The 26,251-nt window shown below is 43.7% G+C and overlaps 1 protein-coding gene across 3 annotated transcripts in view; it reads right to left on the minus strand.

Moving 5' to 3' along the window:
• SEC16B (SEC16 homolog B, endoplasmic reticulum export factor) overlaps positions 1-26,251 on the minus strand; it is a 705,720-nt gene that overhangs the window by 339,387 nt on the left and 340,082 nt on the right. For all 3 annotated transcript variants that reach the window (XM_069641151.1, XM_069641150.1, XM_069641152.1), the window contains 2 exons: positions 25,044-25,179; positions 4,090-4,317 (listed from right to left, as the gene is read on the minus strand). In XM_069641151.1, the coding sequence (XP_069497252.1) occupies positions 4,090-4,317; positions 25,044-25,179 (364 nt within the window). The remainder of the gene's footprint in view (positions 1-4,089; positions 4,318-25,043; positions 25,180-26,251) is intronic.

The following is a 26,251-nucleotide window of genomic DNA, read 5'->3' on the forward strand; positions in this document are numbered from 1 at the left end:
GCAATCGCAGCATGGCTAACTGATGCTGCACATATCGCTCTTTGACAACATCTGAACATCAAACCAGATTAGCAAATTCAGCAATATACTTCCACTGTATTTTACCATCAACCAATCCTACAGCTTAATCTTTGCAATTATGAATAAGTAACAGCCACGACATCAGGTGTAGGAGAACCAGATGCCGTCTTCTGACTTGGTAGAGGACTCTTGGCTTAATTCAGCAAAATTAATTGCTTCCTCCGGCCGGCACCGTCAAAAAGTATAGTTTCTCCTTGAAATGTAAGCGTAGCCTAGCTGGGTACAATATAGCATACTGTATACTTAGTCCATGGAGGAGTTTTTTTCACACCAAAAAATTGCCTGCATTCCTGTTGGACAGACATCGCAAAATCAGGAAACAATCGTACAACTTGGCACGCTAGCCGCAACTCCTGCTTCTCCCTGGTTAATTTCAATCGGCGGTCTCTGTCCCGCTAGTTTAGAACCTTAGCTATTATGGGCCTTGGGAAGTTTCCCAGTTTCGGCTTTGGGGCGAGGGCTCTATGCACTTTCTCAATAGCAAAAACAGGAATAAAGATGGATTATCAAGATGCTGTCTAATGAGCACCTCCAGCGCCTGCTCCATATTGCCAGATAGTGCATCCCCTGGGACCCTTCCAATTCGTGTATTATTTCAGCGAGATTTCAATTCAAGATCATCACATTTTGCCTTGACAAACTTCATCTCCTTCACTAGGCTGTTCAGGTCATGAACAGTGTCTTCTGTAGCACCAATCTTTTCATTCACCTAATTGATTTGCTGCACTTTTTTAGCCAGCTGCCGACAGTGATATCATGTGACTTTTCACGCACTGCCACGAACCACTTCTGCACGGTTTCTAGCATTTGTTGCATCTCTGTGGGTGCAGGTTCTGGTTGTGTCTCGGGAGGGGAGGGGCACTGCTGGGATTCTACCTTTTGTCGGGGGTGGATTTGGTAAACCTGTCCATGCTGCAGTTTTCTTGCTGCCCCCCTGCCCCTCGTGTCATGGCACAGCAGATCTGAACAGTGGAGGAAATACAAAAAAGGAACATCCACCTATATTCTGTCACAAGGCATTACCAAGATCAATCAACCTCACCTTTGCCTTCTCCCCACCTTGCTTCTGACAGCCTGATGTGTCTCTGACTACAAAAACAGGGCTAGGCCTTTTTCCATTGTTCACCCCCCCCCCACCCACTCTTCCTACGCTGGATACTCCCCTGGGTGGAGGTTAGAGAATATTGGAGAGCTATATGAGGAGCTTTAAGGAGGTGCTAGAGACAAGTGGGGGAGAAGGGGCAGGAAAGAATTTGAACTGGAGAGTAAGAGTTGGTAGTAAGCAAGGAGGAGGAAGTGGTGACAGCACAGGAGGAGGAGGTAATTGTAAAAGACGGGGAGGAGGTAGTAACAGCAGATTAGGAGGTGGTGGTACAGAGGAGGACAAATTATTAACAGCTGATGAGAACAGGCTTGAGAAGAAGGAACAGGGCAACCCACTAGACAGACAGAACATAAAGGCCTGAGGAGGCTGGGTGGGCCTAAGGCAGGTTGAGGAGGCGGGAGGAGAAATGAGATCCAAGAAAGGAGGGCAGAGGAGAAATAGTCAGGGAGTGCAAGGGTGCAAAGCCATAAACTTTGTGGAAGGAGAGGGACTGGCCCTGTGGATAAGGGGATTGTTAGAAAGTGAATATGGCTATGACTGGCTCTACCTCAACCAATCAGAGATACTACACCTATATCTTTCGCTGGTGGAGGAGACGGCTGGACTTATCCTGTGAGTATTGTGGAATCAGGAGTGGCAGCAGGGTTCAGGAACCCCAAGGAAACCTGCAACAACCATCCAAGAGACTATCAAGTTTTAGGGAGCCCCTAGAAACCACAACGCCACTGGAAAGTAAGATGGCATTTCACCCAGTGTAAGAGACTTTTTCTTAATTGAGATAATAACCGTTCTGTTTTTTCCATTTCCGTTTATTGCACTTGTGTGTAAATACAGTCTTTTTCACATCCCAATTGGGCCTCCTGACAGGTGGTCTCATAAGTGGGATGTGTCAAGAATTTTATGACACCCCAAAAGAGTGTGAAGGCTTGGTGAAGGCTGTGTGTTTCACAGGTCATGATGGTGTATGTCCATTTGCCTACTGCCAGATGGCTTGAAGGAGTAAGTTGCAAGAAGTAACTTTTTTCAAAACTTTTTCTGGTCTTTGCCTCAATGATTGCTACATTTATTGGCCCACATGGTCTTTTTTGCTGAGCACTTTGTACAAGTTTTTAAAAACAGATGTCTGCTCACTCAAATATTTTTCTACAAACAAGATGTCTCATCCTCGGGGTCACACTTCATGATCCTGTGTACATTTCCGGGGCAACAAAGAGGTATCATGGAGGGGTTGCCCAATTTATTGTACCAAGAATAGAGGACAGAGGAATGCCTAAACCCTTTCGCCCAATGACGCACAATTTATCTGAATGAAGCTACCAAAATTTCAATGTTCTAACAAACGTTAAATATTAAAAGAAAAGAATAACCTAACAGACAGCATAGAAACATCTGGCCAAATATAAAAGAAATAAAAAACATTAAGTAAAATGAAAACAAAATAAACATAGTAAAACTGGATTTAAAATGAATTACTACAATGCTAAATTAAAAATAAAGTTTTTGTTGGACAAAGTGACATCCTCTGTCAATTGTTGATCACATGATACAGGGACTATTGCCCAATGCATAGCTCCAACAAATCTTAATGCAATGTCCATTTTGTGTATTAGAAGGAAAAGGCAGGCCCAACTAACGCTGTGCAAGTACTGATGGCCATTATGAAAAAAGGGTCTGCGACCACAATCACTGTGACCTTTATCACATGCTAAAAGACAGGCCCAGCCTGTACCGATCCCTGCTTCTAATCTAGAATCAGAAAACTGATTCTTGATGGAAATGCATACAGATTCCCTGCACTGAGTGGGGAAACTTGCACCAAGTGAATTCTGCTGTCAGGTGGATTTTTTCGTTCCCTAGAAATGTTTCTATCTGGTGATAGGAAAAGATTTCACTGGCTCCCTGTACAGCAGAGAATTCTATTCAAGTTCCTGTGTCTGGATTTTAAATGTATCCATGGCCTTGCCCCATATTATCTGACTAGAATTTGTGAGAACCTCTACACGGGGTGACAGGTGGTACTCTTCCTTTGGGCCTCGGTCCTGGAATTCTTTCCCGTTGGAACTTTGACGAGTCAAGTTATTGACTACATTCAGGAAACAGTTATGTTTCCATCAGCGCCTAGATGCAATTCTCCTCGGTCCCTAAGGGGTATGCACGTTACAAATTCACAAATCCAATAAAATCATTATACTCTGTGTTTCTTGCTACTTATGTTGAATCTGCAACAAAATGGCACAGATACCACAAAACAGATAGACCTGCATGTTATTTTGCCTGAACACCATTTTGGCCACTCATGGAAATGTGAGTGTGAATGTTGTCTATCAGCAATTTCGATCAGCTTTTGTAACAGCCTGCAATTATCAAAGATAAACCTCAAAATCCCAAACAAAATGTAACATCTTCCCAATAAAGTTATCATTCACTTTTTCTAGGTCCTTTAAACATTTAAGAATAATAGGAATTCTAGATTATTTTAGTTCATTACCAAAGTGTTCTTACCGTAAAATGGCAATAGATACCTGCTGAGAATACAGGCTATTTGAATGTCAAATGTTATTTAGAATTCAGATGGTGAGAGTTTCACACTTTGGATTTTGTTAGGAGGCACTGAGGTGATAACTTTTAATATCACTTTCTATAGAATCGTTTTTCAAGTTTTGCCAAATCTAAACATTTACTAAACTAAAACATTAAAAATGAAAAGAAAAAAAAGAAAAGATTAAACACGAAAGAAGAGATTAAAATGTAACCCACAAATCTACACTACAAATATAAACCTTCACTAAATTTAAATTTAAATCAAACATTTCATAATATCGACATAAACATATCTGCAAAGCGTAATTATCTCTTGTCACTAACCCTCCCTGCGGAAATGGGAAAGGAGAATGGTCACTTGCTTTTTTTCGGCCGTAGAAGAGCAGTTTAGTGAACTTTTCCATTGCCTGTTTTGCAGTCTCTGTACAGCTCGGGACCTCCCCTGTGAGCAGGTCAGCACCACCAGAGCCTGGGGCCGGCCAGGATTCGACGCTCAGGTTGATCAGATTGTCATTTGCCTCCTGCTTCTTGTACTTTTCACGTTTGCAATCTTTCATCAAGAGATCCGCGATGTCCGACCCTACCATGGACTAGAATGACAAGAAAGCATACATGATATGTGGAGGAAATACAGAAATCACTTAAACAGAATCTTCCATAGCATGCAAAATGTAACAAAGATTAAACAGGGGCTAAGTCACAAGTCGGGCATGCAGGATGCAGTCATTAATCCATGTGATGTTGTGGTGTCAGACAGTAGTGCAATACTACAAGTACATTTTTAGCTGTAGCTGGGGAAAAAAAGCAGCATACGTGTGTTCTGGCTATTCTTGGTTATATGTGATATTACCGAAGCAAATTTCAGAGGGGTACATTTCACTGCAACCAAAATACCATAAAAATACCACATTTTCGGTTTTTATTTTTTATTTGGGGGGTCCCCCTCAAGCCACCTGTTTTGTCTAGCCTTACAACCCCACCCAACCCCATCCCGACCCATTTTAACCCCTTACCCCACCACAATATATTTATTTAAAATGTTTCAATATTTTTTCTGTATTTTTTACTTCGGTAAAACGTACGACTCCGCTAAAATGACTGGATACCCTATTTTTGTCCTTTGAGAAGACAGAGTTAATTTTGCTTTCCATTTGAACACACTTCCAGCTGATTTGTATTACAAACTGTCAATCTGTTTCCTTAGAATATATTGGCAGAAAAGGCTCTTTTTAACCCACTGTTCAAAGAAACTGTCAATATCCCGAAACTGACTTTAACTTAACAAGGCCCTAATAACTGACATTTTTAAATATTCTGGAATGTCAGTAATCTCTGAACACCCTAAACATTGAGGTGGTTCAGATTACAGCCAATGTATTCATCAAGGCTTAGCAGGCACAAACATCACTGCATAATGTGTAGATAAATATATGATTATAAGAAATCAAAGAAAGTGTGCGGTGTAGCAAATAAGAAAAGAGTTACTGGTTCTTATCCATGTGTCAGAAGCTGTATGATACGAAACCCAGAGTGATAGAAGCAGCCCACCGAGTGTTACACAAGGATGTAAGATTAACCTAACAGATCAACTCAACACACAGAAAAAGACCACTGACTAAGGGCCTCATTACACGGATGGCGGTATTAGCACATGGACCAAGGTGCTGTTAGCACCTTGGTCCATGCCGGTAAAATACCGGCACCACCTTGGTGGAAGGGGGAATTACCACCCCATTCCAAGGTTGGCGGGGCGGTAATTCCCCCTTCCACCACTGCCCTTCCCCATTCCCATTTTTGCCCCATAGGGCATAATGGGAATGGGGAAGGTGGTAATTACGGCACCGCAATTTTGCGGTGCCGTAATTAGCACCAAGGTCCCTTAGCGGGTTGGTTTTTAATGCCTGCAAAAAGCAGGCGTTAAAACACCAACCCGCTAAGGGACCTCGTAGTAAGGCGGTAATGGTTAACGTCACTGTTATTACCGCCATCCGTGTAATGAGGCCCTAACCCTTCTAAAAACTCTCTAATACTCTGCATACCCACCCTCCAACACTGAAGAAACCAGACACATACCCTTGCTACAAAAAACAACACAAACTACAAGCACTCTACTTACTCTCTACAACCCCAAAACGCACATAAACCACCCACAAAACACCAGAACGTCGATGAACTAAAACAAACTATCACACAGTGACAAGCTTTTGCGAACTGAAACTACCAAAAGCACATCAAAGCTCTCTTGTGCTTTTCCCTCTCTCTCCTCCACTAACTAACCCATCCCAACCCTCTTCGTTTTCAGATCCAGCTGGGCGCCTGCAGATAATGAAAATGACAGTGGTATGCAGTATAAATCACAATAACATAACATAACATAAGTACGCCTCTGCATTTTAAATACAGCATTGCAAACTGATTTACGTGGAATATGATCACAGCGATTGTGATAAAGCTTCGTTTTTGTATTTGTTGGGTAGACTCTTCTATCAGAAATGCTGTACAAAGGAAGATGGCCGAGGCAGTGCATGTACAGGGCGTCTTTACAAAGTTAAACAGGTTAATGGTCGAACGTCCATTAGAAGCTCTCAGCTTGAGCCCGCTTTCATCGAACAAAAATTACCATTATCATGATTAGCATTCATTGAAAGTGGGTAGAGCCAGGTCACGCCTCTGTGCAGCATCCGTGGGCGGGCTGAGGTGGTAAAATGTGGTTGGGGTGGGTTGAAGGGGTGGCTTGGGTTGTGCAGAGAGTGGGGGTGGAGGTAGAGGGACGCAGGGACACAGTGGTGGGAGTGAGTAGGCCTGGTGGGAGATCACTGGAGTGTTCCCCGCATTTTGGTAGGGAAAGGGTGGGGGAGGCAGGCTGTCAGACACAGAAGCCTGTAGGGATGTTGCACGCATGAGAGAAGGGGCAGGAGGGAAAGCAGGCATATCAATGTGTTTCCTCCACAGTGCTAAAGCCGGACCCAGCGAATAGGGTCCCAGCAAAAGTGGTCTACTAGGAAAACACATGGGTCCCTTATCTTCAGCTCTGAATGTCAATGAACACTGGGAAATCAAATGGTAATGTTACACTAATTAAAAATGTAAATGACAGGGAACACTTAGAACAAAAAACTAAACTCAAATGTTATCTCAAGGCATGGAGTTTTAGATTGATTACTCATATCTTTACACATCCACTGAAGCTTACTGTGTCACTGAATTACAGAATAAAGCATGTAGCAACCATAAACGTTGGCACATTTACCGTTCCTTTGCTTCCCCTTAAAATAAAAAAGTGACACCAAAGATATCAAATGGAATGTTGCAAGCATGCCAATGTGCATACCTTGCTGTTTTCTTCGTCCATTTTATCTCACTCTTTTATTGCCAAAGGTCCTGACCACAGAAACCCTTGGTAAGGAAGATCTCCAAGTACATTTCTGCTGCTGATAGAAAGGAAGAAGCCATTCACAAGGCAATGTGAAATCCCTCATATAAAAATGTCCTGCTGGTAGTCCCAGCTGAGAATTGTGTCTTCAACCAAGAACTCACTGACCAGTATAAAGGTAGAATGATGGCCACAAATAAGTCGGATTTCCTCAGGTAGCACTTCTGCAGGGGGTGTGCCTCAACCCCAACTGATCCCCCTACCAACACTTTATGTGCGATGACCGACTGCAATGGGTCATCGGGAAAGGGTACATTTCACAATAAGCTGCTCTTCTGACCATGACTAGGATTACACCTCCCTTGTTTGTGAAGAGGATTACGGGTCCAGAGGCAAGGAGCCATTAATCAAGAAATTCCTAAAAGCTCCCAAAAGTGATCAAATCTTCAATCTGTTGCTGATCCACCATCACGTCTCTCCAGAGAGGAGACCCTCAATCATGTCCACAAATATTTAGAGTATTGTTTGTGCATACCAAGCAGAAAAAAGTCTGCACCTTCATATGCTCTTAAAGTGCCTTCGTCCTTCCCTTGATTTAAAAGTCCTTATGATTCACGAACTGGACCACAAGGCTTTTCCTTTTCTGAACAAATGTGGCCAGGACTCGCATAGAAGGTTTAATAAGGGCATCAAAGCACTGCATAATCATCCCTTGTATGCAGCTGTGCTACATGCTAATAAACTAGAAATGATTGGTATCCAGTCTTTTCACAGCAGAAATGTAACAGTGGAATTGTTTTCCACATTCATTTTTACCAATTTTGTGCCAAAAAATAAATGGGAACAGTTTGAGTGAGGCAATATGGGATAGCAAGTGGGTGGCGGTTTGTAGGTGGATACGCGGATCTCGCCCCATATTTTGCAAAAAATTGATTTGTAAAAAAATGTGCACTAAAAAAATGTGGGGATGCGTCGATATAGTTTTGTTCAGTTTGGCTGGCAATCAGTTTGCTCAGAAATGCTGAAGAGCTTTATTGGCTGGGAGGCATAGGGCATTTTGGGACTAGTAGGCAACAAGAAAGGACCAGATGCTTAGAGGCTTACCTTTGGGGCGAATTCTACTAAGGAAATCTCCAAATGAGCAGATACCTACATTTAGAAGGCCCAATATAATATTCGTAAAGATATCAGTAACCCTATGTTTTAGTGGACTGGAGGTCAGCACTGTTAATTTCTGTAATAAAGGTTTTCATAGTTGTCAATTTATACATGTGCACTTTGTGTACTTTTGGTAAAAATCAGCAAATTACATACACATAGACAAGTAAATGTCTATGTGTAAGTGGGAGTAGGGGAGTAGGAGGGTTTGGTGTGATGGTTGAGGGGGTGGACTAGAGGAGGGGATAGGGGAGTTCCTCCATTAAAAAAAATTCTTGGATGAAGTACCTCACATGAATCACGCGAGAAACACACAAGGCTAAGCCAGGGCTTACTTGAGGAATTCTCTCGCCAGATAATTCTGCCACTTCTTTCAAGATAGGCGGTGATTGGTTATCTACTTTATCACGCCCAAACCCTGACTCTAATGTTAGTGTGTATATGGAACTCTTTTTTAAAGAAAAATATGTGTATTAGTATTTTCTGAAAAAAGTATAAATAAAACCATGCAGAACAGTACCGTAGAAGCACCAACCTCCATGATTCCCGCTGCACAACAAATACAACACATATATATCACACATTGTAGATATCACAGTAGCTGAATATAAGAATAAAACATTCCACACTTCCCTGACAACTACACCGCCCCCCCAAACGCTATCAATTTCACCCCCAAAACATCTGAGTCGAAAATATGGTGGCTTTGGGTGTAATTGCGCACGTACAGGATTAGTCCTGGATTTGACGTGCCGTCCCACCTACAGCACATTGCAAAATGGGCAGTTCCACTACCGCTGATATCCTCTACCACCCTTTGAGCAGTGAGGGTCTAGGAGCTAAATTTGAATATGCTCTAAAGTTATGAAGTAGAAGAAAACTCTGAACATTAAAGAGATCCAGAAATTAAATACTGAATAAAAAGTGAAATAAAAATTAAACATTCCAAAAATAGATTATAAAATTACAGTAAACAAAACAAAAAAATATAATACACTGCAATTTAAATCTCAATGTAAGTGCGTGTATACTAGTGTATACAAAGAAATCCACAATAACAGCTTCCCACCTTCACACGTGCTAGGTTTGTCTAGTTGCCCAAGCTATGTCATTGAATATATTTAGACAAAGCAGTAAAGATTCACATATTTTAATCAGTGTATACAAAATGTACAAATATTTAAAACAACATCACAGAAAAACATGGTGAAATCGACCTTATGGGACTAGCATCAGCAGGCCCTTAATTGACAGGCCCCTAATTAGGCCAAAACAGTCTCCTTAGCACAGAGTAATTGTGTGGTTAGTAGGGACGTAAGGCAAACATTTCAATCACTTCATGCCTCCTCATATCATTATATGGTTGTCCTTGACTGCATCGACACTAAACAATGGCCCTCATCACAAGGTTAGCGGAATGGGTTTACCGGCACCGGCAAAGGTGCAGGTGCCGGTAAACCCATTCCGCCCTACCACGAGGTCTCCTCGCGGGACCCGCAATGGGCGCCTGGAAAAACCAGGCATCCATACCGGGTCCCGCAAGGACACCAGGGAGCTAACAACGGGCCCGTTATAGCTCCATCCCCATTCCTATTGAGCCCTATGGGGGCTCGAAAGGGAATGGGGATGAACCGGGGCCGGGTTCCTCGGATGGAGAATTAACGGGTCCGCCAAGGTTGCGACGGCCCAGTAAGTCCTCATTCGATGAACCCGGGCACGGAATGCGGTAAGGAGGCAACCATGCAGCTAAAAGCAGCATGGTTACCTCCAACCTCCTGATGAGGGCCAATGTGTTTCTAGGTCCTAGCTAAATATGACAGTCTGTAGCCAACTTGATCTGCTTTACAACATCCACTGGACCCGTCTTCAGGGCACTGTGTAATGACACAAGTTATTTAAAGATGGCCCATAGTATGGGAAACTTCATTTTCGACAATCTAAAAAACCAAAACAAAAACGTGTTGGTAACACCTTAAAACCCTTCAAATGTTTTGTATCTTTTTTTTGGCAAGAGCAACTATCAACACTAACCTTCTAATTTATTTAATGGCGTGTGAGGCTTCATCTACAATAGAGTTGATGATATTTCTTATTGAACATGTGACTTAATGCTCAAAATCATGTTGCTATAAAGTGAAACATAAACAAACATGTCTACTATTTCTCCAAATAGCATTTTGCATATTTTCACATGGATGCAATTCTTCACTTTATACTCGTGAAGAGACTTTAAGATATTTCAATAATCAAAATGTGAACGGTTTTTTCAAACAATGTTATGGGGATACAAGTACTATAGTCCTGCTCATGGACTTCAGCCACTGTGTTCCCTTATCTCTTTAGGGATGTTACTTTAAGGGACAACATTTGTTTGATGGTTATTTAACCAAGCTAAATTATCAATTGACCACAAGGACATATGTAATATATGCCGGTAGGTGTACATAAAGATTAAATGCCTGCATGCAAACAATTACATTTGCGCTCCTATTTGTTGTTAGGGCTGAACGCGTGTTGTCAAGTTCTGCCACAACAAGGATGTCGCCCAATCTGTATAGACGTGACAAAAATAGGGGGACACTGTCAGGCTAATGTTATGATGTAAAACATTCAAACGTTGTAATTGAAACACATAAGCCTAGTTTCAAATCGCAGAACCCTTACTTGATTAGTGCGAGACGTCCGTTATGTTCGCGTACCGCGTGCACACTGCTCAAATGTATGCACGCGGCTGCCTGGTCTAGTGCTCATTACATTACAACACTAGACCGGGATGATGGTTACAAGATGGCAATTGTGAACCTCCATCTTGGATGGAACATTGTGGCATACAACTCATATACATGCATGTGTATTACCACACATAATTTCAAGAGAGATTAAATTAACTGCATATTCCTTTAGATGTTATTTTTATTTGTATTTTACTTGGACAGAGCCACAACTACGGCCAAATCCATTAATTAGATATGACATATCACTGCAATTGACAGTTCTCGAGCGTGTTGGTGTCAATGACATGGTTGTGCAATGAGATCCTTTCAATGTAAAATAACAACACGTTGGTCCTACTAAAATAAGGAGTGAAATTCTGAGTTCTAAATGTGCCCCGCCATCTTGGGTATATCATGATGACGAGTGGTGATACCCACCCTTGTATGAAAAACTTTGCAAAGTGAACTAACTATGGTTGATTTCGTTTAGATTTTTATTTTTAGGAATCACGTATCATAGCGAAAATGTCCTAATTTAATAATGATGGTCTGTCTAGCATATTGATGTAAATGGTCCCACCTAGTTGGATACTAGGTCCCCCGCAGTGTTGTTTCTTAATAATAAGGATCATCCATTGAAGATATTTACTACAAAAAAAGTTTTACTATTCCACGTTTGAGGCACATATGCTATTCTCTGTCATCAAAAGTAAACATAGTATAATGCGTCGAAAAGGACATCAAAACAGACTGCTTAGACGGTTCACACAGAAACACACAAGGGTTATTTCATGTGTCATTTATGAAGGAATAGGCTCCATTCAATGCCAACATTCAGGCCGGCCTGGACTGTATTTAGATCATAGATCGATTTTTGTTCCAGTTGTTCAAGCTTGAGGTCTCAGTCGCCACCTCGAGGATGCGCTGTCACAGTTTGAATTATAAACCATTCAATATCATCTTCTGTATGTTTGGCCTTAACAAAATGGGCTACTAAGGGTTTATCAGCAATAGAATCTTTCACGCAAGAGCGATGCTCGCACATTCTTTGTTTGATAGGTCTTTTAGTCTTGCCGATATACAGTAGTCCACATGGGCACTTAATCCCATAGATTGCCCACGGTGTAGTACAGTTGGTAAATGTTTTCAGATGCCAAATGCGGCCGTTGAGATTGATGGTTTTCAAATTGTTAGTGAGTCTGCAAATGGAACAGTTACCGCATTTGAAATGTCCACTGACTGGTGGAAGGTGCCACAAGGTGGTTTGTCTAGAGCTTTGAGTCTGCTCTGAGGCCTTGTACGTGTGCATCAATTTGTCATGTAGGTTTGCCATTCGCTTGAGTGCAAACCGTGGTTTATTCAAGGAAAAATCTTCAGTTTGTATTGTGGGCCAATTTTTTAGGATACATCTGTGGAGGTCATTGCTAATTGGTGAATATAAAAAGCAAACCGATAAAAACACTCTTTTACTATTCAAGAGTCTCCATCCCCAATCCCTTTGGGAAAACCTGCCATATGAGCAGTTTTTGCGTATTAGACACAATTGTACTACCAAAGAGGACTTTGATAGTAATAGCAGAAATCTGACCCTTAGACACAAATAATGAGGCTTCCCTGCATACATTGTTCGCAGATCGATGAAAAGGGCTCGCAATACCAACAGAGATCACTGCCTTGAGAAACAATGTCGGGTACAAGAAGATAAAGTTACATGCGTATCCACCTATTCGCCAATTAGCAATGACCTCGCAGATGTATCCTAAAAAATTGGCCCACAATACAAACTGAAGATTTTTCCTTGAATAAACCAAGGTTTGTATTCAAGCGAATGCCAAACCTACGTGACAAATTGGTGCACACGTACAAGACCTCAGAGCAGACTCAAAGCTCTAGACAAACCACCTTGCGGCATCTTCCACCAGTCAGTGGACATTTCAAATGGTGTAACTGTTCCATTTGCCGACTCACAAACAATTTGAAAACCATCAATCTCAACGGCCGCATTTGGCATCTGAAAAAATTTACCAACTGTAATACACCATGGGCAATCTATGGGATTAAGTGCCCATGTGGACTACTGTATATCGGCAAGACTAAAAGACCTATCAAACAAAGAATTTGCGAGCATCGCTCTTGCGTGAAACATTCTATCGCTGATAAATGTTTAGTAGCCCATTTTGTTAAGGCCAAACATACAGAAGATGACATTGAAAGGTTCATAATTCAAACTGTGATAGCCCATCCTCGAGGCAGCGACGGAGGCCTCAAGCTTAAACAAGTGGAAAAAAAATGGATCTATGATCTAAATACGGTCCAGGCCGGCCTGAATGTTGGCATTGAATGGAGCCTATTCCTTCATAAACATGATATAACCCTTGTGTGTGTGCACCTTCTAAGCAGTCTGTTTTGATGTCATTTTCGACCCATTATACTATGTTTAGTTTTGATGACAGAGAATAGCATAAATGCCTCAAACATGGAATAGTAAAAAAAATGTTGTAGTAAATATCTTCAATGGATGATCCTTATTATTAAGAACCAACACTGCGGGGGTCCTAGTATCCAACTGGGTTGGGCCGTTTACATCAATATGCCGGATGATCGTTATTAAATTAGGACATTTTTGCTATGATACGTGGTTCCTAAAAATAAAAATCTAAACGCAATCAACCATAGTTAGTTCACTTTGCCCAGTTTTTCATACAAGGGTGGGTATCACCACTTGTCATCATGATATACCTAAGATGCCACGGCACATTTAGAACTCATAATTTCACTCCTTAGCTTAGTAGGACCCACGTGTTGTTATTTTACATTGAAAGGATCTCATTGCAGAACCATGTCATTGACACCAACACGCTTGAGAACTGTCAATTGCAGTGATATGTCATATCTAATTAATGGATTTGGCCGTAGTTGTGGCTCTGTCCATGTAAAATACAAATAAAAATAACATCTAAAGGAATATGCAGTTAATTTAATCTCTCTTGAAATTATGTGTGGTAATACACATGCATGTATACAAATTGTACGCCACAATGTTCCATCCAAGATGGCGGTTCGCGTTCGCCATCTTGTAACCAACCTTTTGGTCTAGTGTTCTTATGTAATGAGCACTAGACCAGGAAGCCGCGTGCATACGTTTGAGCAGTGTACGCACGGTACGCAAACATAACGGACCTCTCGCACTAATCAAGTAAGCGTTCAGACATTTGAAACTAGGCTTGTGTGTTTCAATTGCAACGTTTGAATGTTTTAGATAATAACATTAGCCTGACAGTGTCCCCCTATGTTTGTCACGTCTATACAGATTGGGCGACATCCCTGTTGTGGCAGAACTTGATAACCCGTGTTCAGCCCTAACAACAAATACGAGGGCAAATGCTTGCCAGCTCGGCGCAAAGGTAATTGGTCGCATGCAGGAATTTCATCTTTATGTACACCTACCGGCATATATTAGATATGTCCTTGTGGTCAATTGATAATTTAGCTTGGTTAAATAGCCATCAAACACATGTTGTCCCTTAAAGTAACATCCCTAAAGAGATAAGGAAACACAGTGGCTCAAGTCCATGAGCAGGACTATAGTACTTGTATCCCCATAACATTGTTTGAAAAAAAGTTCACATTTTGATTATCGAAATACCTTAATGTCTCTTCACGAGTGTAAAGTGAAGAATTACATCCATGTGAGAATATGCAAAATGCTATTTGGAGAAATAGTAGACATGATTGTTTATGTTTCACTTTATAGCTACATGATTTTGAGGATTAAGACATCTGTTGAATAAGAAATATCATCAACCCTATTGTAGATGAAGCCTCACACACCATTAAAGAAATTAGGTTAGTGTTGATAGGTGCTTTTGCCAAAAAAGAGATACAAAATGTTTGAATGGTTTTAAGATGTTACCAACGCGTTTTCGTTTTTTAGTTTTTTAGATTGTTGAAAATGAAGTTTCCCATACTATGGGCCATCTTTAAATAACTTGTGTGATTACACAGTGTCGTGAAGACGGGTCCAGTGGACGTCGTAAAGCAGATCTAGTCGGCTGAAGACTGTCATATTTAGCCTAGACCTAGAAACACATTGTTTAGTGTCGACGCAGTCAAGGACAACCATAAAATAATATGAGGAGGCATGAATTGATTGAAATGTTTGCCTCACGTCCCTACTACCCACACAATTACTCTGTGCTAAGGAGACTGTTTTGGTCTAATTAGGGGCCTGTCAATTAGGGGCTTGCTGATGCTAGTCCCATAAGGTCGATTTCACAATGTTTTTTATGCGATGTTTTTTTGATATTTGTATACACTGATTAAAATATGTGAATCTTTACTGCTTTGTTTAAATATATTCAATGACATAGCTTGGGCAACTAGACACACCTAGCACGTGTGAAGGTGGGAAGCTGATATTGTGGATTTCTTTGTATACACTTGTGTCATTTGTCCTCCTCCACACAGCCCCTTAAAAAAGAGGGCTACTTAGCTCTATATTCTGTATCCCAGTGCGTGTATACTGCCAGGATTACTTACCTGTAATCTGTATTACCCAGATTCATACTTCCTGAACCCAGACATATAAAATATACTAACACTGTTTTTGCAAAACAAGAAACCCAATAATTTTGAATGCGCTTGTTGTAAAGAGATTTCTCTCTACACGGCAGGTATGTTCTCCTTTTAATGAGTTTATTTAGGTACATGCCAAATCCAAGTATGTTACAGGACAGGACCCACCGGCACCCACTGCCCAGTCTACATCTTCAATTGACACTGGTGGAACACCTGGGCCTAAAATTATAGCAATCATCCGTGCACATTCTACAGTGACATCACTCAACCTGACCTACATATAAAGCGTTCATCCATCCAGACATGCATTAAAGAACATACACAATAGGCATCTATAGGCTCCTCCCACATGCTGGGTGTCGCTGATAACTCACCCCATTTGCTCCTGTACATATACCCAACATGGTGAGGATTCAGGTGAAAGAGATATAGGTACACTGGCAGTGTTGAATGACTGACTTGGGTGAGGATGGATGAATCATAGTAGGGAGGATTGCCAGCAAGTAATGTGGTGGGCAGAGCAGTGAGACACTGGACTCAAGTATGTCAAGTGTAATGTTTCTTTATTAGTGAACCAGTGATCAGGGGAGGGTTGGTATTAATGCCTAACTACTCTAAGAAGACAAAATCATAAACAACACGGTCAGGGACAGGGTCAGGATAACAAAATGAGGTGGCTATCGATTATATCTCTCCCTCCCCTATCTTCATGAAGTCCTGATCTGTGGTCAAACCCTATCACTCTAAAGCAAATTATCCAAAATGGGCAACAGAAATTGCAACCTACTCGTAAAGCATTCCTGGGACAATTGTCCCCTAATCTAATCAACAGATAGTTCCAGCAATGGCCCAAAGAAGAAGTCCAATTCTATTCTTTAGATGTACTTCCCAGTATTAGCACATGTCCACAAAGTTCCCAAAGAAAGGCTCTTAGAGCTGTACTCACAGTCTGGCTGCTTCCCAGACTGCTCTGATTTTAGCAAGCTCTTCAGTTCTTTCTCAGGATATTATAAATGCTTGGCGGTGTGGATTATCCTATGTCTATGGTTAGGGTATTCTTACTGGTTTATGGTTAGGAGGCAGCTCCCTGGCCTCCTAAGTCACAATTTCCCTTTTCTCTGAACCCTCAGTGGGTCCAGGGTTGTCTCTATATAGTTCCCTCTTGTCTCGGTAGGTCCCTGGATATGGTTGCAGCTTCTACCCTGGTATCAGGGACTGGAGGTCGTATGGTGCAGTTTGCTCCCATGTATCAAGAGTCTGGAGGCCTTATGTCAGACCTTTCGGCGGCTCCTTCAAATGAGCTACAGAACAGACGTCGTAATGTGATGTTAATTCGCCCCGGACCTGGCCCGAGTTTTGGTCTCTCGCTTTCAGCTTTCTGGAACGGTTACCAGTCATTTGGTCGAAAACCAAATGGTCGAATGACCATTTGATCGAAGTAAAATGGTCGGAAAAAAAAGGTTGAATTTTTTTGGTTTTTTTATTTTTTATTTATTTTAAAGCAACCAAAACTTTAAGCAAATATATAAATAAATAAATAAAAAAATTCGACCTTTTTTTTTCCGACCATTTTGATTCGATCAAATGGTCATTCGACCATTTATTTTCGACCATTTGACCGGACACCTTCTGGAAGGCCTACAACTGAATACGTTTCTTAGCTTGGAGAGTTTCCACTTTCACCGGGCCCAGCAATACTGTTCTTTGGCCTGGCCCAAAGCCCAGCAGAGATAGTGTTCACAGAACTGCCCTCACCCTCTGAAAAAGGTGACTGAGCCCTATGACTGCGCTGCTTGTCAAAGAAAACGAAACCTTCCCACGAGGATGGGACCAACTAGCTTTGCAGTACTTCCTTCTGAAAGGCTGCAAGGCCTCGAAGCCTTGGCACAAAGCCTAGCTGAAGCCCAAAACTCGCAAATCAGGATGGGGAGGGAGGGCAGGTTTTTATTAAAAAAAACAAAGGGAGAGGACCCATCACTGGTTAGCATTCAAATTAATTTCTATGGATAGACAATAAAATATGAGATATTCTGGAAAATGGGACTGTGTAGGGGCAAAACAGTCTGTGGAAGGTGCTTCTAGAGGACAGTATTTGTTTACAAACTATTGGGATCTTTGCTATGCACAAAGGGTGTCTGTGGGAGAGGAGGACAAAATATAAGGACGGGGAAGAGGAAGGAGCAGAGATGGCTATTCTGTGTTTCATGCTTAAACGCCAAACTCGAGATGAAGGAGGTGTTTAAGAACAGCAAAGAGGATCCAGCAAAGAAAGAACCGCAAAAAGGCAAAGGAGAGGAGCAGAGAACGGTAAGCATGTGCCCCATTATTGCCTGAAGAATTGTGTGCAACAAACTCTCATGAACAAGAAAGGCCTTCATTGGGTTTCAGAAGCATTACTACTTTCGCAAGTACAAAATGCCGGCTTCAACAGTGGCTGACCCTCCAGTGACATGTCAAGAGCATGACATGGAACAATCGCAGAGGACAAGGTGTTCCATGGTTTAGAGGGGAGGACTCACCTCAGCCACTTCAGATGTGTATAGCTACTACTTTTATTTACTTTCGGTGGTTTGTGGCCTTCCTCATGCCACAGTGATCTCATTTCATTTGCAGTGTTTCAGGTCCCGCTGTGTGAGTTGCAGCACACTGAACAAGGTATTTTAGCTTTGTTTCTGTTCTCACTTCTCAGTAGAATATTTCTCACATTGTTAGCTGATTGTGAATTGCATTGGGTTTCATCTGAAGTAAGTAGGGTATCCCAGACACAATACCTTGCTCACTACCCCTACAGAGAGAACCACACGCCACTGGTGATGTATAATGAAGCAGAAAAAACATATCTGGGATTGGTGTTGGTACTCTCGTTCAGAGATTTGCCTGGAGGTTTGTGCAGTACATGACCTTATAAATGGGCCCAGGATGATATGCAAACAGATATTCTCCAATGGGATGGTGCAGAGAGGTAAACATGATTCTGTCCTCTTGACTGGATTACAGCCCACAGAACAAATTACTTTTGCTTTTGTGTCCGTCTCAGTGCCAGATTTTTCACACTGTTGTCTAGTTACAATACTGTAAAGTGTCACATGATTGTGCATCGGGTACGTTGAGCTGTCGAATGTTATAATTAAGGCGAGCGTTCCTGTGCCTGCGCAAGCAGAGTACACCTGAAGCCCCACTGCAGCCGACCTGTGTCTGTGTAGTCTCTTACTGGGGGTGGGTCTCCCCAGGACTCCGGGACTGCAGATACCAACCATTAATATTGGCGACAAGTTGGATGCCTGGGCAGGAGAGAGGATTTCGGTCTGCACCGCAACGGTGTGTGGCAGTGTTCATCCCTCTCAGTGCCTGCCAGTCAACAGATTACAGTAAGATTCGAACCGCCATTTTGATTATCCCAGTGGCAGCGGCTCCCATTTGGAATGCTCGTGCACCCTTGGGAAATTTGTGGAACTGACAGTGCAGCACCTTGCAGTGTGCACAGCATCCGGAGTGCCTGGGAGACCCAATCTTCAAAAATATGAACGGGAAGAACAAGAAAAGAAAGAGGGACAATAAAGTAATGTGCAAAGTGTGTGTGAAGACCAGGAGGGTGACCAACAAAAGAACAGTATTGGGAACACAGAAACGAGCCCAAGGGGCCAGGAGGTGTTTGGGAGTACACAAGAAAGAATTCCTACCCCCCAGTTGATGCTGGGTTACACTCTGAGTTGCAGCCTCTGCTTGCCCAGGGGTGCTTGTGCGCTCTATCACGTGGGAGTTGCAGCCTCCAGGTTTACGGAGGTGCCTGTGCCCTTGGACATGTGTGGACTCAAAGGAAGCAGGCCACCATGATTGAGAACCAAGGTGACGTGCAGGAGGACGATCAGTGGCTGGCAGGAGGTGCCGTTCGGAAAAGAGAGGGAACCCGCCAGAAAGGCACTCTGGCTTCCATGCCGGAGTTCAACACGACATGCATACCATCAAGCCTGGGGCCCAAATGGAACCTCTCGGTCGAGAGATTAGACATGTATTTTAGAGCCACAGGGGAGACAGATGCGGATGCGAAAGTGTCCACGCTCATATACTCGGCTGGATCAGAGGTACACAACATTTTTAAAACCCTAACACCAGTGGACAACTCGTACCAAGCAGCAAAAGACTGTTTTAGAGAACATTTCATACCGCTGGCAAATCAAGACTACGAGCAGTTCGTCATGTGTACAACCAAGCAGAAGGACAACAAATTCCTTGACAGGTTTTATGGATGTCTCAGACATCTTGCGGTGGCATGTGCTTAGAAGAATGAAGATGTCATGGTCCACAATCAGCTCATACACGGTTGCATCTCTGACAAACTACAATGCCAAGTACTGAGGGAGCCTGGGCTAACGGCTGCCTGCATCCTGGAGATGGCAGGTTATATGAGGTGGCAGAAGTAAGGACTTCCAAAATGGAGGAGGTATGCGCAGTGGGTCGGCAGCAAGGAGCCACAGCAGCAAAGCCAAGGTGGGCTCCCAGAAGAGAGAGAGGGGGAAATCCCAGACCCTGTCCAAAGTGTAGTTATGACCTCCCACATTTGGGTGGATGCCCGGCAAAGGGTAGGGTGTGTGGACGGTGTGGAATAACCAGACACATCGCCAGAATGTGCAAGGCCTCCACACCCGTGGCGATCCCAAGAGGCCCAGGCAGGATGAATATCAATGTCTCGAGACAACAACAAAACGTGGCAATGATGGAACAGGGAGGGATTTTGAGGAGCGTGACATAGCGGAAGAGGAAGAAGAAGAGGAGGAGGTATTCTTCATCTCTAGCATTGGCTCAATGAAAACGAAAAAGAGAAGACAACTGAAGTGTATTGTGGCAATATGAGGGCCAGAGACACTGGGCCTGGTGAGTACAGGGGCATCAGTGTGAGTGATGGCTTTACAACACTACAAGGCTTTACCGAGGCCACCACCTCTATCAGCTGCAAAAGCCAAGATCTTCACATTCGGGGGCACGCAACCCATTCCATTGAAGGGTGTCTTCATAACAAAGGTGGAACATGACGGACATCACATCAAAGTGAAATTTTTTGTCACAGACATCATTAAGGACACGCTGCTTATCTGTGCGGCGGCTCAAGCATTAGGGATTGTGCATTTTGCATATGGGGTGTACGTGGAAGATATTAATGCAGTCCTAGAGAAGTTCAAGAACGTATTTGTGAGTGTGGGGAAGATGACTGGAGAACCCATTAACTTACACATCGACAAGTCGGTCGCCCAATGGCACTCAAGGACTGTCTGATACCATTTCACCACAGGGGACGGGTGGATCAGGAACTCGAAAACCTGGTGAATCTAGACATTATCGAGAAAGTGGAAGGGCCGACCACATGGGTGTCTCCCATAGTGATAGTGGTGGCGCAGAAACTGAAACAACCAGGGTCGGTGCAAATCTGCATGGACATGAGGCTCCCCAACCAGGCCATCAGGAGGGAGAGACACCTGATCCTGACGTTAGAAGAAGTGGTGGGGGAGTTACAAGGAGTATGCGTGTTCTCCAAGTTCGATCTGAGAGCGGGGTATCGCCAGCTTGTACTCCACCACTATATCACGACATTTACAATGGACAGAGCACTATACCAGTATTGGCGCCTCAGCTTCAGGGTATCCCCGGCAGTAGAGGTGTCTCAGAACGTGATCTGTGGGGCCCTGGATGGACTGGATGGAGTTATTAATTTACGTGATGATATACTGGCATTCGCAACATCAGAGGCAGGGTACATGCAAAGATCAGAAAAGACGATCGAGAGAATTCAGCAGCTGGGACAGCACAAGGAAAAGTGTGAATTCCTGCAAAAAAGCATTGAGTTCTTTGGATTCACCTTTCATGAAGGTGGCATAACGCCAGACCCGCGCAAGGTACAGGACATTCAGGAGGCAAGGCCAGTGGGAAATGCATCGGAAATCCAGAGCTTCCACGGAATGGTCACGTACTGTGGATGCTTCATTACATACCTCGCGGCCATATACGAGCCTCTCAGACTAATAAGGAGAATGGTACTGAACCCAGAAGGAACAGAACGCATTTGAAACCATCAAGAAGGTACTAACAGAAAAAGAAACCATGGCTTTCTTCGATCCACAGAAAGAGTCAGAAATCGTGGTGGGCCTGGGAGCGGTACTGACCCAAAGCAACAAGAAAGGGCAGGTGAGGCGCGTGGCGTACGCAATTAAGGCCCTGTCCAGCACTGATCAACGGTACTCCCAAATCGAGAGGGAGCCACTGGCAGTCCTATGGGGGTGTCGCCACTTCAGACTATACATCCTGGGAAAGCTGGTAACAGTTGTCACTGACCATAAGCCAATGTTATCCATCATGGCAGGCTCATCCTCAAAACCACCCTCAAAAACTGCACGGTGGTGCTCACACTGCTGGAATATAGAGGGGAGGTAGTGTATGGACCGGTGTCGCAAAACCCGGCGGACTTTCTATCACAGCATCCTTGGGAAGAGGAGGACATCATGTTGCCCAAAGACACGGAAGCTGAATACCACGTCCAGTTAGTATTGAAGTCAGCCAAAATGGTATCACTATCACTCCAAGAAATCCTGGGACTGTCTAATCGGGATGAGTGTTTCAGCCTGGTCAAGACAGCCATGTCAAGTAGTGACTGGAAAAACATATTGATGGATCTCAACCGAAAAGTCCAGGCATCTCAACTAGAGTTGGAACAGTTGTGGAGGATACGCCAAGAGCTGTCGATCACCAATGAAAGACTCCTGCTGAGGGGTAGTAGGATGGTGATTCCAGTGGCGCTCATACCCAGAATGATAGAGCTGGCACACAGCGGACATCAGGGTTTGGCAAAGAATAAAGCCAGACTGCGGCTGAAGGTATGGTTTCCTAATTTAGAGAAGAGCGCAGACGATTTTATCAGCTGGTGCGTATGGTGCCAGGCCACAGTGCCAGCTAACCGACCACCACAAATTGAGTCCCTGTCCCGGAGTGATAGACTGTGGGACACTGTACACATTGACTTTGGCTCCATGGGTCGTGGGTGCATTTTCTGGTCATGATTAACCAGTGGTCCAGATACCCAGAGGTGGAGCTGGTAGAATCCACGTCATTCGAGCAAGTGGCGCATGCGATGGAGAAGATATTTGCGACCCACGGCTTCTCCCAGGTAATTTGCTCGGACAATGGACCCCCGTTCCAAGGGGAGTGCTTTGTGCAGTTCTTACAAGAGTGCAGAATAGTACATCAGAAGATATCACCTGTCTGGCCGCGAGCAAACGGCAAAAATCTTTTGCATTTCTCAAGGACAAGGAAACTGTCTCAAATGGACGGTATATCAGTTTTTGTGGGAGTACAGGTCCATGCCGCACAAGGCAACACGAGTCGCACCGGCAGATGCCTTCTTTCAAAAGTGTCCCCGAAGCCTGATTCCCAAGGTGGAAGGAAGAGTCCACGGCGAAATCGCCGACAAGAGAATTTTTGAGGACAGGAGATGACGAAATGAAAGGGAAAACATGAGAAAGTACCTAAAATCACCAGACCTGGTTGTGGGTGACACAGTGGGCCTCAATATGAGTCTGGCAGTAGCTGTGCCAGTAAATACCGGCACGGCTGCCGCCAGAGTCATTTTTTTTTTCAGGTGCCTGGCAATGGGGAGTTACCGGGGCATTACAGCCCTGGCGGTCTTGCTAATTCCCTATTGGTAATTCCCAATGTGGAGGGAAGAGTCCTCGGCGAAATCGACAAGAGAGTTTTTGAGGACAGGAGATGAGGAAACGAAAGGGAAAACATGAGAAAGAATCTAAAATCACCAGACCTGGTTGTGAGTGACACAGTGGGCCTCATTATGAGTCCGGCGATAGCCATGTTTATGTTTATGTTTATTATTTGATAATACGCACAAAACCCAGGGGTAGCCGGGCGCAGCAGGTACAAGGATACTTAAGCTTAGGCTGCATACAGAGGATAAGAAGCATATCAATTCAGTGCATACATGTCAATACAAGCAGATGATATGGAAACTAACATGTTACAGTATTGAAGGTGTATACAAAAAGCTGAAAAGGGTAAAAGCAGAATAGTCTTAGACTGGGTTTCAGGAGTATCACGGCCGTTAGGTACAGCGAAAATTAGTTGTTGTTGGACCAGAGCCAGTTTTTTACCTTACATCTAAAGTTGGAGTAGGGTAGGTTTACCATGCCGGTAAATACTGGCACTGCTGCCACCAGAGTATTTTTTTTTCCGGCGCCCAACAATGTCGACTTACCAGGGCATTACAGCCCTGGTGGTCCCGGTAATTCCCTATTGCCGGGCACTGGAAAAAATTATTCCCCATTCCCATTCGAGTCCCATTGGACTGAATGGGAATGGGGAGGACGGATGCACCGGCACCATTCATGAATGGTGCCGGTGCATCTGTCAAGGTCTGTGAGCAGGGGCCGTTCCGCCCGCCAGGATAGACCTGGCGGGCAGAAAGGCACCCGCTTGCAGACCTCAGAGTGTGCGGGTCCGGTAAGAACGGTGCCGGTAATTTACTGGTACCATTGTTACCGGACCGGCACACTCGTAATGAGGCCCCAGTGTTAGTAAGAAACAGACATCCCAAAGAAAGTTGTCCCTCAAATGCGAACCGTGTCCCATGGATGTTGTTCAGGTGAAGGGGTCCATGGTCATGGCAGCAGACATCAGAGGAGCTGCGAGACGAAACTCCAGTCTTTTCAGGAGGCTTGGTGAAGGTAGTATAGTGTCGGGAGAGGTAAGAGAGGGAAAAGATACCCAGAGCCTTGAGAGTGATGACGACCCAGGGCCCACCCAAGAGCCTGATGCCCCAGTCCTGGTAAGTGAACGTGCCCCGGAAAGATGGCGGAGGTAGCAGGCACCCGAGTCGGGAAAGCAGAAGGAGGCCTACCTGTTTTGATGACTATGTGATGTCAGAGTAAGCGTGCTATGGGACAAGCAACATGGGGGGCTATACTATTGTGTTAAAATGCAAAACACTCAGGTTAATTTACTGTTCATCCAATGATAGTCATGTTTTGTCATGCCATTTTACTGCCCACGTTGGGTTATATGTTTATGTGTTGTTTCACAACTGACCATGTCTTGTGCTCAGTTTGTTCCCTATAAAAAGGGAGGAATGTTATGTGTCACATGATTGCACCACGGCTACGTTGAGCCGTCGCACCTTATAATGAAGGGGGTATTCCCGTGCCTGCACAAGCAGAGGGCGCCCGTAGCCCAATGGCAGCAGACCTGTGTCTGGGTAGTCTCTTAGAGCAGGTGGGTCTCCCCTGGACCCCAGGGCTGCAGATACCAACTATTAACAAATACCACTAAAAGTGTTTGAATATAAAGGAGGGTTTTAGGAACTTTGCAGTGAAAGAGAGTTTGCAATACATGCACAGTACATGTACAGACACACACAAAAAATGCATTGATGCGTTTGCTGCTTTGTTAGAGAAATGCCTGTCAAAGAGCCTTACTTTAAGCATCAAAACTGACAACTTACCCCATTCTGCCGGCAAAGGAGCACCAGGAGTTGCCAGAGTAGGGAGGCATCGCACATCTTCGCATTGTCTCGCTGATGGATCTGAGTCGCTTTGCGTTGACAGAAGCTCATAACATCCACTTTATGTAAATCTTCCCTGCAATAGCAGACGGAGAGAAGTATATAGTCATGGCTAAGCCAAACAGAAAAGCAGATACTGACACACCGGGAGTTTGGGGGAGGAGGAACAACCCGGGGAAGACTCTGTAATTGATGGTTGGTAAAAAATGCAGGTCTTATCCTTGTTTGCAGACGTGTTAAGACCTCTGTCTGATTTCATCATGGAGTTGGTATGTCCCTGCTGTCACTGTGGGGATTGAGAGATCCTGAAAACCATGTAGGGCAGAGTGTGCACCCATATGTTTTTCTGTGATCTACACTGTGCAGTGCCCCTGATATAACAAGGTAGGTTGTGGTCTGTACTTTTTTTGCAGGATGCAAGGACTGACATGTATTTGTCAGTGTGAGTTCAGAAGGCAGTCTCTTGTAATCTATGGAAAGATATGTGTGTCTTTTCTTTTTTTAAAGCAAAAATGCAGCCTGCCATGAACTTCCCAATGGGAAGTTAAAGGTAGCTGTATGCCCATGATTTCTCTTTAGAATGTGAGGTATGAATCCCTAACACTTAGGTACAGATGAATGCTTCTTTGGCTCAGAAGTTAGCGAAATGAAAACGGAGAGGTTGTAATGCATGCAGAGGAGGACAATAGGAGAAACAAGAAGAGGAGCACAAGATCCCTGAAAAGAGGAAACGCTGGGCAGTAATATGCCCGAACAATACACGTTGTATGAAATGGTTTAAAAGTGAATTCAAATTAACAAAAATGAAGACATTTACTAATTTAAGTAGAGTAGGCCTTAATGTTCTTGCGTTGACCTGGTATAGTTAGAGAGATTCCTTTTTGATAAATATATAGGTTGTGTAAGGGTGCAGAAGGAAGGCTCGAACACTGGTGATGTATTTATTGCCATAAACCTTTGTCAAAGGAATATTGAGGGTTTGGGAACATGCCTCTCTGTCCCTAAATACTAAGCGGGGTTTCCCTGTCTCAAAGGAAACTAATGAAACTGTCAGGATATCAACCTAAAACGTCAGTCACCTTGGTTTCCCAAAACCCTGCTTCTGACCCTTCAACTAATAATATAAAACTAAAGTGCAAGGTACTTCG

This window comes from Ambystoma mexicanum, chromosome 1q, assembly GCF_040938575.1.
Source record: "Ambystoma mexicanum isolate Mex_15411 chromosome 1q, UKY_AmexF1_1, whole genome shotgun sequence".
In the NCBI taxonomy this organism is placed as follows: domain Eukaryota; kingdom Metazoa; phylum Chordata; class Amphibia; order Caudata; family Ambystomatidae; genus Ambystoma; species Ambystoma mexicanum.